We start from the raw sequence: 17,102 nt of genomic DNA, 5'->3' as shown, positions 1-17,102 counted from the left end.
TTAGGTAAGAGAAACAGAGATACAGATAATATTAAAGCCATTTATGTTTCAGAATATACTTTACTACTTTTATTTGGATGGTGGAAAAATTAGGAGAAAGCTAGACAGTTATAATCTTAAAGTATTGACTTTCTCCTCATTTCTCTTGTTCAGAAAATTTGCTGTTCCTTTGTGTCTTGAATGGAGTTTTGTCTTGAATACATCTAACAGGCTTAATATCAGACATCTGTATTATATACTTCACTGCTTATGTCTTTACCATAGTAGGGAAGTGATAATTTTGCTTTAAGATGTTTTCTCTTTCCCCAGCCACTAGACTTAAGTATAATAGATTTAAGAGATTGTTTACTCCATAAGTGTTTGTTTGCATCTATACACTGTAAAGAGAATTAGTGCTAAGAGGGAATAAATAAAACAGCTCTTCCTTTGAGATTTTTTATTTTTTAAATCTAGCACTGAGAAACAATTTACTTTTTTTTTTAATATATTTATTTGAGAATGCATGAGCAAGAGGGAGAGAGAGGGAGAAGCAGACTCCCCACTGAGCAGAGAGCCCAACTCAGGGCTGGAGCCCCAGACCCTGGGATCATGACCTGAGCCAAAGCCAGGTGACCTACAGAGTCACCCAGGTACCCTGAAACAGTGTACTTAGAGTAGGATAATGGGTTAGAACTTAGAATTTAAGAATTGCCATGATACTCTTAACCTTCTTACTCGAGTGGTTTTCATAGTGTGGTTTGGGTACCACTTTGGATCTCCAACACCCTTACAGGAGTCCACCATTTCAAAACCATTCTAACCATTCTCATAATTATACCAAAATGCTATGTGCCTTTTTCAGTCTCACTCTTTCACAAGTGTACAGTGGTATTTTCTAGGAATTACATGATGTGTGGTGACATCTCATCACCCTGACAGTTAATGGATTGTGAGCTTTATATATTCTTGTGTTTAAAAGTGTTATTTTTAAAAATATTTTATTTATTTACTTGAGAGAGAGAGGATTGAAAGGGACGGTTGGTTGGGGGGTAGAGGGCGAGGGAAAAGAGAAGCAGCCTCCCTGATGAGCAGAAAACCTGACACGGGGCTCTGGGATCATAAATCCCAGGATCATGAGCCAAAGGCAGATGCTTAACCAATTAAGCCACCAAGGCACCCCTAAAAGTGTTATTTTTAATTTCTAATGTGGTAAATGTATCTATAAACCACATCAACAATGGGTCTTTGGATTCCTTAATTTTCAGAAATATGTAGGGATCCTGTGAACAAAATATTTGAGAACTGCTGATCTAATCTCGTTTATTTTCACCATATGGAAAGGAGGTACCCCCGTTGCCTCACTTTCTGAGTCAGCTTTAGTGAATGTTACACGCATACATTATTCAGTTGATTTATAGTATTTACATCTTGGTGTTTGTTGTAAGGAGGATAGGTTTGAGTGGATTTGCTGCAGATATGATTATGAAAACCACTTGAACTTCCTCATCCTTAGTTTCTTCATATCTAAGTAAGACTTACAATACCATTGTTATGAGAATCAAGGATATGTGTGAAAGTATTATATCATTTGCAGATGTGCTAGAAATCAAAGTAATAATTGTTCTATTCTCTTATTCAAAGGTATGTGTTGGAGCTGGTAGAGAGGAGGAGGAATTTGGATTTGAGGACAGTTCTCATGGTTCTTGCCTTCCCCCTCCCCGCCCCCCCAGCTTTGTGGAAGCTGAGAATTTCAATTTTATTGATGCTAGGCTTTCGTCAGAGACCCCCACATGTGAGTTGTGATGAACATAAAAAGACATGGTCGAGGGTTACTTGGTTCCCTGAGTGTTCATCTCATTTGATACTGTATCTCTGGTGCATAGGATATCAGTTAACAGTGACTCAAAGGTGAGTTCTATTATGAGGGACCTGCAGCCTCTGTGATCACTCTTTTGTTTGGTGTATACAGTGTATATATAAAACCAAGTCAGAATATTGTAAAGCATTTTAGATCTTGATTCTTTTATGCAGAATTAGGATATTGAATAAAAGTGAATATTTCATATTTAGTAGTGGGCATGTAGGTGATGGGGGAGAAGTTTTTATAATGGTGTTTGTTGTTCTTATTCTTACTAGTTTCATAACTATTCATGGATACTTTTTTTCTCCTTACGAGTAGAGGAATTAAAATCATTTTCCCAAGTATAGACTCTGTTAGCATGGTACACACCCAGGAACTCATAAATAGAACAATTCTCCATAGGTTTCCATAAGTCAGTGGCTTCATATAATCAGTTTTAATACATGCTTTAGTTATAAAGCTTAGTGATGCAGAGGTAGAAAAGCAACACCTAAGGTAGGGAGGCATACTGATTATTATTATTTTCCCTGCAACTGCAAGTTGATATACTCACAAAAAACACTATTTTTAAAAAATCAGTCAGTGTAGTGACTGAAATCATGGTCACATGGAATCTAAAATCCAAGAAAGACCAAAAGCTATGACCTTGAACATCATACTTGGTGAATACTGACTCCTTTAGTGGTTGTTTGTGGAGGGGAAGGACTTTGCTCTGTAGTATGTCTCTAGGAGACCAGCCTTAAAATAATAATAGAAAGTTTTGGGAAATAACTTCTAGAGCACTTCCTTGTGCCTAATGCTTTATGTGAACCTTGTCATGTAATCCTTACGATAACCCTATAAGATACGTAATATTAATTATCTTTTACAGATGAAGAACTGTGGTTCTCAGAGTTGAAGTAGTTTGTCAGATCTTCAAGCTAGCAGATGTAAGAACCGAAATTCAAAACCAAGCACTGACTCTAAAACTTGTGTACTTATACTGCTTTAAATTGCTTTGTCAAAAAGAAGCTGCGTGAGGCATGCTCAGTGCTTTTTATTATTTCATGTAATTATCATCCTCCTTTTTCATGAGGAAACTGAGGCTTAAAGTCAGAGTATGCCCAAGGTTATGTTACTAGAAAGTGGCAGAACAGGATTCCAAGCGAAGCTCCTCAAGCTTCAGGGTCTGCTCTTACCCTGTTCTCTAATAGCTGTCATGTATGTTTGTTTTCTTCAGGCAACTCACAGTTTATTGGGAGGAGGGGATGGAGTGAGGGAGAGCTAGAAACATGTAAACAGGATGATCAGTTCATAATAGAAGTGTGTGTAAAGTGCTTTTAGAATACAGGTAAGGAAGCAGTACCAAGTGGAGAGGGGCACTTTACAGAGAGGAGGTGACTTTGAAGTAGAATTTGAAGGGTGGAAAGGAGCTTACCATGTGGGACTAGTTATGGAATCACAGTGGTTAGCAGACAGTCTCTCAGGAAAAGTAATATGGCAGTACTAACCTTGGTAAGCATGGAGGAGTTTGGTGCATGAATTGTCTCTTAAATGTAGTATCAATCAAGTTATCCAAGTAAAATAGAAAATTTACAATTTAGGTTCGTGGTTTACTAATATAGAAAATTAAGAGTATTTTGAACCACTCGTGCTTTGTTTTCTCTCTTGCTTGTATGTAGTTATACATTAGTGTGCCATGCTTTGTATAATAATGTGTGCCAGAAAAGTTATGGCCAGTTGAGGTTTTGTAATGATACTTAAATGCAGCAGGGAACTCACCATTTAAAGGAATACTAAGGTACCTCTGAAGAATGATAAATGAAAAAACAGCTTGAAATGATTACCCCTCCTTTATCTAGTTTATGTATTTGGTTTGGAAGAATTTGGAGCACACTTAGATTTAGATTTTCTAGTTCCTAATGTGAGAGAGCCAAGACTGTCAGCCTGAAAGGCAAAAACCACACAGAACTCCAATTGCTTCTTCTACTCTCTTTCTTAGGCAGGATGTAGTGTTGTTTGTATTCCTCAGCCTGAAATAAAACTAAAGTTTCTGCATGTCTAACTTTGGTCTCTGTGTCCTCAAGTAAGCCCATTTGTGGAAAGGGATGAGATGACATTTGAGCTGACCAGTTAAAGGATAGTTTTATCTTTAGACACAGGGAGATGGGCTGGAGGGTATAGTGTTGGTGGGAGAAATAACAAAGGAACTGAATCAGAACATTCTGTGGTTATCTTTAGGGATTCAGTGAGGCAAGGGGGAAGCCGGTTCGATAAGACTCTAGCATAGAGAAGGAAGAAAACCAGAGTGTGTGTGTCTGTTACATGCCAGGAACTCCTCCACTAGGTGTTTCACATGTGTGAACTCTCTTAAGTCTTTGTAAATAATCGTGTGAGGTAGCTTTTTATTTAAAGAAACAGCAGGCTTGTGTTTTGGATTAAAAGATACTTTAAAAAAAATACTCTTATTAAGAAGAGGAAACCTAATTTCAGAAATCATAACCTTCTAAGTAGTGAAAATCTAAAGCAGGCTGGTGGGCAACATAAAACAACAGTGGAAGAGACATTTTTAGCAATAAAATAGAGGGGATTGGAAGTGAAACTGATTAGATGTGAGAAGGGAAAGAGTAAAAGGTAACTACAGGTTCCCAAGTGTGTATTTAATCTTCAGTGCCAGTAAGAAAATAGGAGAAGAGGAGCAAGTTTGAAGAAAAGGTGTCTAATTTACTTTTAGGCATCAATATATAGAACTTGTAAAAGCAGTGAGAGCAAATGATGTTGCTAAAGAAAGTATAAAGAGAAGGGAGAAACGAAGGGAGAACTGAATTTGTTTTAGTGTACAGAACAAACCTCTTCTAGTTCTTCATTATGGAAAATTTCAAACTTGCTTAGAAGTTAAAAGAATAGTTCAGTAAACCCCCATAATCCATAGCAGACCGTCATTAATTTGTGGCCACTTTTGATTCCCTGTCCCCCCATACTCCCCTCCCCAGATTATTTTGAAACAAATCTCTAGGAGTTGGGATTGTAGGATTCTAACTTTGGTGTTCTTTTCATGACACCCTCCCTCCTTGACAAAGTCTCGTCCAACTTCTGCCTATTTCTAGAGATACAGTGCATGGAGATAGCTGTCTTTTTTTGACTTGCTCCAATTGTTAGTATGTTTTCCCTTTTATTGAGCTGAAAACTTGAGCAGATTTATTACTTTGGCAAAGACATACAAGCCCATGCTGAAGTCAAGAGTAGATTTAGACCTCAGACTATTTTTATATCGGGTTTGTAGTAAACCCTCTTTCTCTAAAGATCACAGTGTTTGCAAACAGTTTTACTGCTGCCATGTGATGGAGATGTCACCAGCTGGCATTCAGGGTGCTCTATAAGAGCATTCTTGAAGAAGCATCTTAGAGAAAAAACATATTTTAGACCTTAAAAAAAGATTCAGATCCACATACAAGAAGAAGGCTTGGCTTCACTTGTACGTCTAAAATTTAAATACTATGTATTTTTAAAATGTTACCAAAGTAATGTACATTTTTAAATTAAACATGGTTTTTCTTTTAAATTTTTACTAAAATACAACTCCTTACTTAAAATGTGCACTAATTATAAAATTCAGTTTAATGCATTTTTACAAAGTGAACAGAAGAGCATTCAGAACAAGCAATAGAATATTACCAGCAGCCAGGAACTCCCGTGTATGCCCCCCAGTCACTGCCCTCCCTGCTCTGCCTGATTTCTACCACCATTGTTTTGGGGTTGGTCTTTATTATTTTATCTGTTTTTGAACTTCATATAAATCAAGTCATATTGTACCACTCATTGTTTTTCTAGATTCTTTATGTAGCTCAGCAGTATGTTTGTAAAATTAATCCATGTTATTGTATATGGATATAGTTCATTGTATTTGCTGTGGAGTATTCCACTGTGTGATTGTACCTCAATTTATCCCTTCTTTTGTTGGACCATTGGATAGCACTGTTGTGAATATTCTTATACATGTCTTGCGGGGAGCATTTTTACCCATTTCTGTTGTGTATATCTAGGAGTAGGTTTGCTGGGTCACAGGTTATGCATTTCTTCAGGTTTAGTAAATACTGCCGCTGGGTTTTCAAAGTAGTTCTAATAGTCTGCATTAGTAGTTTCACATCTCTAGCATTTGCTATTGTCTTTTCACTTTAGTTAATGTACATAATTTAAAAATCAAATAAAAAATCAAATATAACAGAAGGACTTATAATGAAAGTCAGCAATCACTTCCCTAAATCCTCTGCCTTCATCACCTGTAAGACATACTCTTCAGAAGCAACCATTTGTAACTGTTTCTGTTTTTAACAGCTTTTAAGAGGCACTGATTAAGAACATAGATTTGGGAGCCTGACTGCTTAGATTTTTATCTTGGCCACACTGCTTACTAGCTGTATAACCTTGAGCAAACTGTGTAACTTCTGTGTCTGTTTCCTCATCTACAAAATGGAAATTGTAGTACTCATCTTCTAAAACTGTTGTGAGAATTGATAAATGTCATGCTTTTTATACAGTAAGTACTTAGTAAAATTAGCTTTGCTAATTAATTGCAGTGTTACTTCTGTGGTGCTCAACAATGTCATATTGTGATACTTATTTTAATAATTTCAGACATTGTCTATTGATTGACTTCTTTCTGAGGTAGGTAGGATTTAGCTAGGTGATAACCCTCTCTCTCCTTCCCTCTGCCTTCTTCAGGTCTAGTTATATCACTGTCTTCATTCATTGAACTATGTCCTTATTTATATATAACTGATAGCACTTATGTTTTGTTCAGAGTTGTCTTCCTTGACTGGTCTATGTGTTTACATTGTTACTATGTCTGTATAATTTTTCTTTATTGCAGAGCTACCTAATATGCAAGTTTATGTTTCCTTCTCTATATTCCAATTTCAGAATCTTTGTATCATTCAAGGCAGTGTGTCCCTATGATCAAGTTTGAATTCTTTATTTCTTACCTAATTGCCTTAACCAGATTTTCAAGATTTAAATGAAAAATTAACCTCTCGCTTCTCATTCCTTCTGCTTATCTTATTCATTGCCCTTATTTCCTACTTGTTCTAGAACAAGTTCTTGTCCCATTACCTTATTTCTTCTTGTTCTAGAACACCAGCATGGACCTCAACTCCAAACAAAGGGCCTCACAATGTATCATCAGGGAACAAGAACTCTGGGCACAAATGCCCAGTGTCTCCTGGTACAATCAAATATGACAGCACTCCGAAGATCGAGGAGATGGAGCTGAGAGCCATCTTTCACTTGGGAACCTGACCCATCCCCCTTCTGGGCCTGCAGTGTGGGCCTTGCCCTTCATACATCATAACTGTGTGCTCACTAGGACAGGACACTGCTAGAATCCTCTGTAGATGAAGTTAAAAAAAAAAAAAAAGGAGCCTTCTTCACCTATTCCTTACTAGGCTTCTCTCTTGGCTTGACATACCTGTCCTCTGGGTGTAGGGTATCATTGCTTTTTGGACTTGGAGTCACTGTTTTCTGGACCATTTTCTTCTTTCTTGCTTTATGCCCTCATTTTGCTGGCATTTATTTTCATGTAACTTCTTTTTTTTTTTTTTTCTTTTTTTTTAAGATTTTATTTATTTATGAGAGACACACAGAGAGAGAGGCAGAGACACAGGCAGAGAGAGAAGCAGGCTCCATGCAGGGAGCCTGATGTGGGACTCCATCCCGGGTCTCCAGGATCAGGCCCTGGGCTGAAGGCAGTGCTAAACCGCCGAGCCACCCAGGCTGCCCTATTTTCATGTAACTTCGTAATAAAAGATTTAGTCTCCAGCAGTCTGTTTTCTTCTGAACCTGTTTCCTTATCTGCGTGAAATGAAGAAATGATTTGCAACTATACTTCGTCATGTTACTTTATGGATCAAAAACAATAATATATGTGAAACCATGAGCATCCTTGCTGGGTACCTTCAGGCCAAGTTTAGTGCATTACTCCTGCAGAAAACTGTGTGGCAATCAAATCAATCTCAGGGACTATTGACCAGGCTCTGGAGTTACATTTGAGTTTTGTTGTGGACTGAGTTGTGTACTCCGGAATTCATATGTTGAAGCCCTAACTCTCAGCGTAATGGTGTTTGAGATAGGGCCTTTAATGAGGTAATTAAGGTTAAGTGAGGTCAGAAGGATGGAGGCTTAATCCAGTAGGAATCAATGTTCTTACAAGAAGAGAAAGAAGCATGAGTATGTGTGCAGATAGAAAAAGCCCTGAGAGGATACAGCAAGAAGGTGCCTGTCTGCAAGCCAAGCTGAGAGGTCTTACCAGAAACTAAACCTCTTGATACTTTAATGTTGGACTTGTAGCCTCCAGAACCATGAAAGATAAATTTCTGTTTTTTAAGCCACACAGTTTGTGATTTTCTGTTTCAGCAGGCCTAGCAGACTAATATAAGTTCTGGTATTGAATTCAGTATCTGTACAACTTCTAAATGCATAGTATCTGTAAGACTTCTAAGATCTGGTTAGACCTGCTAAAGCCCAGTTTCAGGGTAGTTGTAAGGATTAAGTGAGCAAATAAGTGGTTTTTAGTCAGTACCTGGTTTGGTAACTGTTTAATAAGTCTTTGTTTTTCATAAGCCTTAAAGGAGACTATAGGTTACTTTTTTATTTTTTTACTATAGGTTATTTTTATGGAGCTGTCATTTATGGTTTTGTTTCTCATTTAGTCAGATTTTTTTTTTTTTAAGATTTTATTTATTTATTCATGAGAGACACAGAGAGAGACAGAAAGGCAGAGACACAGGCAGAGGGAGAAGCAGGTTCCATGCACGGAGCCCGACGTGGGACTCGATCCCGGGTCTCCAGGATCACGCCCTGGACTAAAGGCAGTGCTAACCCTCTGAGACACCCGGGCTGCCCAAATCAGATAATTCTAACCAAACATTTATGTATCAAAACAACAAGAGAATTATTTCCGGGTAAACTGGGTTGGGATTTTTCTTAAAAGTTTTATTCAGATATAATTCATGTTCCATAAAATTCACTTACTTAAAGCTTACAATTCAACAAATTTTAGTATATTCACAGATATGTACCATCATCACCACAGTACAGTTTTACCACCTCAAAAAGAAAAACCCCCTACCCTTCAGCTGTCTTTCTCCTGATCTTCCTACCACCCCAACCCTAAGTACAAATGTACTTTCTGTCTCTATAGATTTCTCTATTCTGGATTTTCATATGAATGGAATCATCTAATTTGTGGCTTTAGGGCTTACTGGCTGCCTTGGATATTTCTTTCACTATTTTTTCTGCTCCCCTCTCTCCTCTCCTCCTCGTCCTTCCCTTTGGCACTCCCATTATGTGTGTGTGGTGTTCTTAATGGTTTCCCACATTTCTCTAAGGTTCAGTTAATTTTTCTTTATTCTTTTTTCTCTCTGTTCTTTGGCTTGCATAACCTCTGTTGCTCTGTCTTCAAATTCACTACTTCTTTTCTTCTGCCAGTTCATATTTATGGTTGAGAGCCCTTTTGGTGAATTTTTTATTTCAATTATCAGTTTTCAACTCTGGAATTCCCATTTGATTTTTTTTAATATGCACAATTCCTATATTTTTATTAATATTCTGTCTTTGATGTGACATTGTCATAATACCTACTTTTACCTCTGTAATCATGCTTTTAAAAAAATTTCTGTGAACATATTTGTAATAGCTATTTTGAAACCTTTCCTGTTAAATCCAACACCTGCTGATTCTCAGTGGTGGTTTGTGTTGCCCGCTTTCTGCTTTATGGGTCAGAAGTAAATCTGCTTTCCTGATTCTTTGCATGCTTCACAATTTTTGTTGGAAGTTAAACATTTTAGGTAATATTTTGTAGCAGCTTTGAGCCCTGGTCCCCCTCTCCCAGGGCTTATTTTTTGTTTGGCTTTTAGTGATTGGTGGGTTTAGTGAAGTCTACCCTCTACCCCCATTTTGCCTATTGTTTTCACCAGTACCCTGAGGCATACATTGTTCTACCAACTAATCCAGTCAAATTGTGGCTTCTTTGAAGGAATAATTTCTGAGGTCAGTGTTTGATATTTGTCCTGACCTGGGAGAGATTCCCCTAGCTGTCTTATTTCCTGTAAACTATTAGGCAGTCTTTTTTATAAGCTATATCTTCATTAAATCCATGAATCTCCTCCCAATTGCCTTATGTCACAACCTCCATTGTTCTTGAGAGCACATTTACGTTTGAGCTTCTCCATGTTTTATGGTAAATGAAATTAGTTCTTTTGTGAAGAGACTGGGAATTTTTTTTATGGCCTGCCTTTCCTTTTCCAACCAACTTAGCAAAAATTTTGAGCCAGAGCTCTGGAGCTGGGGGTGGAAACAATGGCAGGCTTCTTTGTGAGTGACACCCCCAACTCCCCAAGCTAGGTGTGAGGTTGGGTAGGGGAGGCAGAAGCCCGAGGTCCTTTAGGCAAGCCTCTCTTGGCATAGAGCCATTGATTGCATCATGAGCCAGAGCAAAGACATCAGGGCACTGTACCCAAGGTGAAACCTCCATTCCACAGATGGGGGCGGGGTCAAGGAAGGGAGCTCCCATCTCTTTGACTACACCTGCCTGGAATTTAGCCCGAGTCCTAGGTAGTAAAGGGCTGAATGAGAAACACTGCCATCCTGCTCCTCTCAGGAAGAAAGCCGTTTGTGAGCTGGAAGTGAGACCACTTGTGTTCTTGGCTGCGGCAGTCTAGAGTGGAATCTCTTGCTGACCTTGTTGGAGGGAAGTAGTCTTGGTTTAGGCACCACAGACTCTCACCTTTCTTACCAAATTTTTGTAGATTTTCTTGAATATACGTTTCTTCATTGCTGTTTACCCTTAGGCCATTTCAGAGGCTTTAATTATTTTGTTTCTGTTATTTTTGTTTTAATAATTTCTACCAGTTTTATTGTGGAGAGGGTCAGTGGAGCTTTTCCTGCTGTCATTTCAGAAGTTAATCTTTCTGGGTTGCTTTTTAAGGCTTCTGCAGGAAGAAGTGCAAGTAGTTTGTTCACTTGAAAGACAAAACAGTAACATTTTTAGGGTGATTGGTTAACAGAAGAAAAAGGCTCACAAATTCTGAAGAAGGATAATGTAGGATAGGAAGGTAAAACGGAGGGGCAGAAGTAGCCTGCTTCATAGTTTAGATTTTTTTATGAGTTTGGGATACTTAAAGCCTTGCACATAAAACCTTAGAAAACCAGATGTCCTTAGAGGATATGAATGTGTGGATTCTGTTTATTAGCTTGGTGAACAAATAGCTTTACCCCACTGTTCAGTGTGCTATATTTAAATGGAATTCAGTTTTGTGATTTTAGTGTATTTTTGTGCATAAACACTTTAGCAAACTCTGCTAGCAGCATTAATAAACCAAATAAGATTTTGTTTCATAGAACATTGAAGTCACACACCTGTGGGAAATGTTTTTATTGAATTTTAAGTTTATACATGGCAAGAAAAGTTTATTCATAGAACAGCTGTGACTTAGCTGGATTGTTATATTCAAAGTTGATTGTGTACCAGTATAGTGATCTTTGTAAAGATAAAGACAGTGGTGTGTCCTACAGGAACCATAAGGCTTGCATGTTAAAAGCACTCAATTACATTAATGTATTAACATAATAAGACTTAGTTCCTAATTTTTTTTCTTTTCAAAAATGTGGTGCCAGTTTGAATTAAATTGGTGGGAATGTGAACTGGTGCAGCCACTCTGGAAAACTGTGTGGAGGTTCCTCAAACAGTTAAAAATAGACCTGCCCTACGACCCAGCAATTGCACTGCTGGGGATTTACCCCAAAGATACAGATGCAGTGAAACGCCGGGACACCTGCACCCCGATGTTTATAGCAGCAATGGCCACGATAGCCAAACTGTGGAAGGAGCCTCGGTGTCCAACGAAAGATGAATGGATAAAGAAGATGTGGTTTATGTATACAATGGAATATTACTCAGCTATTAGAAATGACAAATACCCACCATTTGCTTCAACGTGGATGGAACTGGAGGGTATTATGCTGAGTGAAGTAAGCCAGTCGGAGAAGGACAAACATTATATGTTCTCATTCATTTGGGGAATATAAATAATAGTGAAAGGGAATATAAGGGAAGGGGGAAGAAATGTGTGGGAAATATCAGAAAGGGAGACAGAACGTAAAGACTGCTAACTCTGGGAAACGAACTAGGGGTGTTGGAAGGGGAGGAGGGCAGGGGGTGGGAGTGAATGGGTGATGGGCACTGGGGGTTATTCTGTATGTTAGTAAATTGAACACCAATAAAAAAATAAATAAAAAATAAATAAATGACTTCAAATGCAAATTAAGGAACTGAGAGGACTCTGCCTCCCTCCTAGTTCAGAAGCAGGAGAAAAGCACTGAGCATTATTTGTATACCTACGTATCTTTCCCTAAAAAGTTTTTCCTTTGATCCTGTTTGATTGGGAAAACCATAAAACAGTATTTCTCTCCATCAGTATCTTTCAATATTAGCTATAGTGGGCTATTAATATTTTCTAAATGTTTATTTCATTTTTAGTGTGGGATTTCCATAAATCAGCTCAACACATACTTGAGCCCTGATTGTGTGCATGAGGGGTACAAACAGTGTGAGACCAGGTCACATATAGGCATAAATCATGGCAATTTAAGTAACTCAAAATAAAGAGGAGTGAAAGCAGTGTGTGTGCTCTGCTGTGATCTAGGACCTAAAGCTGATTTTAGAAAGTGTTTAGGATTTGGCTAGGCTTTGAGATGTAGGGGAAACATCCAGTTAGTTCAAAAAGCCTGAAAACAGGAATGTGTATGGTATCTTCTGGGTACGTGAGGTGACTACACTTTCTAGATAGGAAGGTTTCTAATAAGAAAAAATGTCATTGGAAAGATTAATTGTGGTGGACCTTGGATGTGAAATCAAGAACTTTTGACTATCTTTTCGTGTGGGGTTAATAAGAAGCCATTGAAGCTTCAAGCAGACAAATGCCATGTCTAGTGGCAGTGTATAAAGTGAATTGAGAACTTTAGGTCGCTGAGCCCAATTTTCTCTTCATTTTCTTTGTCCGTTGCTTTAATGAAGACATGAATTTGTGTTTCAAATTAGAGTTTTTAAAGCCTACAGTTCATAACACAGCATAAGTTTCTCCATGAAAACCAGAGTATTAAAGAATATGCACATAGAGGCCTGAATTATTCATGGGTAACTGAAGTGTTTGGATTTTGATGCAGTCAGACTACCTTGAATTCTGGTTTTGCCACCCACCATGTAACATTGAGCAAATCCTTCAACCTCTAAGACTCACTATTCTCATCTGGAAAGGGAAGCTAGTTATAGCATCCTTTCAAGCATTGTAAGCATTATATGAGAGAAAGCTTGGAAAGCTCTTAGCATACTGCCTGGCAAATAGTAAACAATTCTAATGAGTACCTTTACCACCATTAATTGTTATTATTAATCATTGCCATGTACTAATTACTATCAATTATATTGTTTCCAGGAACAGTGCATTCTGAATTTTGATCTTGTACAATAGGAACACTCTTCCCATCTGGTCCAGAAAGAATATCTATCCTGCCCCACCCAAGTTTCAGGGCCTAATGGTGGTCTTTAGATTTTTGTTTCCTTTTTTCTAAGTGTCCTACCTTATCAATGAGGGCATGCCAAAAAAAAAAAAAAAAGAAAGAAAAAAAGAAAACAGGAGTTCTGGGTGCCACAGAGAAGGCACCATCTGCTGCCATTGTAGGAGAGTATATGATAAGCTTTGGGTTTTTAGGGTACATGCAGTATTAGGTGTTTTCTGTTGTTTTCCTATAGGTAAGTTTTGTTATTACTCTTCAAACTGTGGTGTTTATTGCCCCAAAATTTAGTATTATCTTTACTTTTCTCAGGTTTAAGCCGTTTTTTCCATTCCAAACTTCGCAAGGATTTGAAGAAGATGAAGAAGAGCATATCCATATACAACAATGGGCACTTACTGAAGGCCGCCTTAAAGTTACATTGTTAGAGTGTAGCAGGTATGTTCTTTGTTTCATCTTTGCTACATTATGAGAAAGAAAGTGCAGTGAAAATATACTTAACTATATTTGTGTTTGTTCCCCCTTTGGGTTAATTTATATTTTATGATCTGTAAATCTTTAATCATAAATTTCCTAAAACTAATCCTTTCCAGCTTGCAAAAAATATATACCATATTTTAGAAAGTATTCTAATGGAGAGGATCATTTATTCTTCAGTAATTCCCAGACTTTTTAGATGCTTGATGCTCTTTTGGCATATTTCTAATTTACTGACTTTTGGAGAGCTGTTTTGGTACAACATTCTCCAGACTTGTATGTGATAATCATAAATACCCTGGAAAGTTGCAAATCCAGATTTAGAAAGCCCTGCGATTCTTAACATTTTAGAGCTGAAAAGGGATCTCCAAAATAATCTTGTCCAGCCTCCTTATTTTACTTTGCATGCCCCATGGTCTAAACTGTGTTCATATCTTGCTTAAACTAGTACACTAACCTCCTTACTTTTCTCCTAATACTGATTACAGATGTAACCACCAGAATGAGCTTTTTAAAATGCAAATCTTCTTGTCACTTTCCTACTTAAAATTCTTTAATGGCTTCCCTGTTACTAGAATATAGACCCAAATCCTTGCTGTGGCCTACATGCGTCTCTTGCTTCTCTAGCTTCTTTCACTTCTTAGCTCCTCACTCATAATGTCTCAGCCACATAGGCTTTCTTTCTTAAAGCAGGAGGTTGGCAAACTTTCTCTCTCAAGGGCCAGATAGTAAATATTTTAGGCTTCATGATTCACATGGTCTCTGTTGCCATTACTCAGCTCAGCCTTATAGGATGAAAGCAGTCATAGACAGCAGGTAAACGAATGGGCATAGTATGGCTGTGTGCCCATAAAACTCTACATATGAATTTCATAATTTTCATGTGTCCTGAAATACTCTTAATTTTTTTCTATCATTTAAAAAATGTAAAATCCTTTGGTAGTTTATAGGCTACACAAAAACAAGCAGGGACTGGATTTGGCCCATGGACATAGTTCACTATTCCCTGCCTTAGATATTTTAAAGTACTATGCTTCTTGTGTTGATTCTCCACTGAAGGCCTTACCCTGTTTTCTGCTCCTTGAAACCAGACTTCCTTGATCCACTTCAGCAACTGCCTCTTTAATTGTTCTGTTTATTTCAAGTACAAGAATATTGTCCTTATGCTACATTTATATGACACTTATTTGTACCCTTACTTGGTACTTATCACTTCTATTTTTATTTCTAGCTCATAAAAACAAGAAGTGCCGGGGTACAGAGTTATATTTTGTACCTAATGTATTTGTGTCCTTGCTAATATGTTAATTTTGAGTATACTGATAATGTGCTAAACACTTCTTTTGTTTTGTCTTGGAGTGATTCAATACTGTACATCATTATGTCAGAAAGACTGGTTGAAAAGGAATTCTTTTATCAAGGAAAGACTAAATATAGTGTAGATTTTGTAAAAGGGACCACAGTGTACAGTAAAAGACATATACAGTTAAAAACCCAGCTTTTTGAAATGAGTAAACTAAATATGATATGGTAAGCGGGAGTATTAGATACCTAATTTTAATTTGGGCTTGTCCTATTAAGATTAGGAAGGACATTTTTTTGTTTTTTGTTTTTTTTGGAAGGACATTTTTTAAGTGACCTATGACTAAGGAAATTTTGACCAGATGTTTCTTTTTTTTTTGTTCTACTGAATTTTCTTGTAGATTCACATTTCTTGTAGATTCAGAATCATACCATTGGATTAACTTTTCCAAAATAGTATAGCAACTTTAAGACATTAGAAGGGCAGTTTTGGACAAAATTTCTTGCCCCTCCTGTATCTGGCTGCTCATCTACCCTTTCCCAAACCTACAAAGACAGCCTTGAAGGAGATTTATTATTCATTTATTCAACATACATTTGTTTACTATGATGTAGGTGATGTGTAATAAGGAGATACTGTTATAGGAATTTATAAAAACTAGTTCTTTTGCCTTAATGTTGCTGGTGGGAGTATAGATTGATTATATTGGTTGTGGCTGTTCAACTACTAGCTGTTGGTGTCACCGGTGCTCACCATTCTTTTGCTTTATCTGAGGTACTGCTTGTTAAAGCCTTGCTGTCAGCCATGAATCAAAGACTTCATGAAGGCACTGAGCCAAGTATAGTCAGGCATTATTTAGGTCACATTGGATTGAGATAAGTGATAAGCATTACAATTTGTGAGTGTGTCTGTCCTACTTTATTTTAATAAAGAACTATATAATGAATTTCTGAAAGAACTTGAAAGAAAACTTTCTTAAGGGGTATAGGAGAGGGAACTGGGTTGATGATGGACTGGGGGTAAAGGTGAGAGGCAAACTTTTCACTATAAACTTTTTTATATTGTTTGATTTTTGTTACTGTATCACTGGTCAAAAAAATTAAAAAATAAGGATCAGCATTTCTAGGGATTTGATATGGAAAGCATGGACAGTAGTTCGTTGTTAACTCACATTTTTAGAAGTTGAAGAGGAAAGTAGAGACAATAGCCTGTAAACTTGGGTTATATTGCCATCACCTTCCTCCAGGTGACAGCTTCTTCTTGGGAGAAAGCACACACCTGTCTAGAGCATTTTCTAGTCACTATCTTTATAAACCCAACCATGTTTTTTTAAAAAGATTTTATTTATTTATTCATGAGAGACACAGAGAGAAAGAGGCAGAGACACAGGTAGAGGGAGAAGCAGGCTCCATGCCAGGAGCCCGACGCAGGACTCGATCCCGGGTCTCCAGGATCACACCCTGGGCTGAAGGCGGCGCTAAACCGCTGAGCCACCCGGGCTGCCCTAAACCCAACCATATTAAAGTTACCTAGTGTTGTGGTGCTGTGTTATTTTCACATAAGTTAAGGATTACTTAAAATTGTTTATGATGTAAAGAATAAATTACATTTCTATTCATCCTTGCCTTTTTGTCTTCAAATTGAATTCTAAACATTCTTTTCATATTTTTTTCATTAAAATCTTACATTACTTTTCTTCTAAACTTTTTTCTTAGTATAAAAAGTAGAACTCTCAGGTAAGATAGATTCCAAGTTTGTAGGATTCAGACTAAAGAGGATATATATATTACTGTAATCTAGGCATTTATATTTTAATAATTTTTCCTGGTCTTGAATAAACTCATGTCCTGTGATATACTGTAAACTCTAAAGCAGAAAGAAAGCGACACTGTAGAAAAAAATGGAAGAAAAATAAGTGCCCTTTTTGGAGGAAGGAGG

At 37.4% G+C, this 17,102-nt stretch overlaps 2 protein-coding genes across 10 annotated transcripts in view; one reads left to right on the top strand and one right to left on the bottom strand.

Annotated features, from left to right (window-relative positions):
• Nucleotides 1-17,102, bottom strand: part of SLC18A2 (solute carrier family 18 member A2) — a 115,077-nt gene that overhangs the window by 4,346 nt on the left and 93,629 nt on the right. The gene's annotated exons all lie outside the window — the stretch shown is intronic.
• PDZD8 (PDZ domain containing 8) overlaps nucleotides 1-17,102 on the top strand; it is a 95,006-nt gene that overhangs the window by 12,302 nt on the left and 65,602 nt on the right. For all 8 annotated transcript variants that reach the window (XR_005380657.1, XR_005380654.1, XR_005380653.1 and 5 more), the window contains exon 2: nucleotides 13,697-13,822. Coding sequence is in view for 1 of the 8 variants with exons in the window: in XM_038578915.1 (XP_038434843.1) it covers nucleotides 13,697-13,822 (126 nt within the window). In the remaining 7 variants the exon portion in view is untranslated. The remainder of the gene's footprint in view (nucleotides 1-13,696; nucleotides 13,823-17,102) is intronic.

Source organism: Canis lupus, chromosome 28, assembly GCF_011100685.1.
Source record: "Canis lupus familiaris isolate Mischka breed German Shepherd chromosome 28, alternate assembly UU_Cfam_GSD_1.0, whole genome shotgun sequence".
In the NCBI taxonomy this organism is placed as follows: domain Eukaryota; kingdom Metazoa; phylum Chordata; class Mammalia; order Carnivora; family Canidae; genus Canis; species Canis lupus.
The sequence above is the reverse complement of the archived record's forward strand: the minus strand, read 5'-3'. Positions and strand labels throughout refer to the sequence as shown.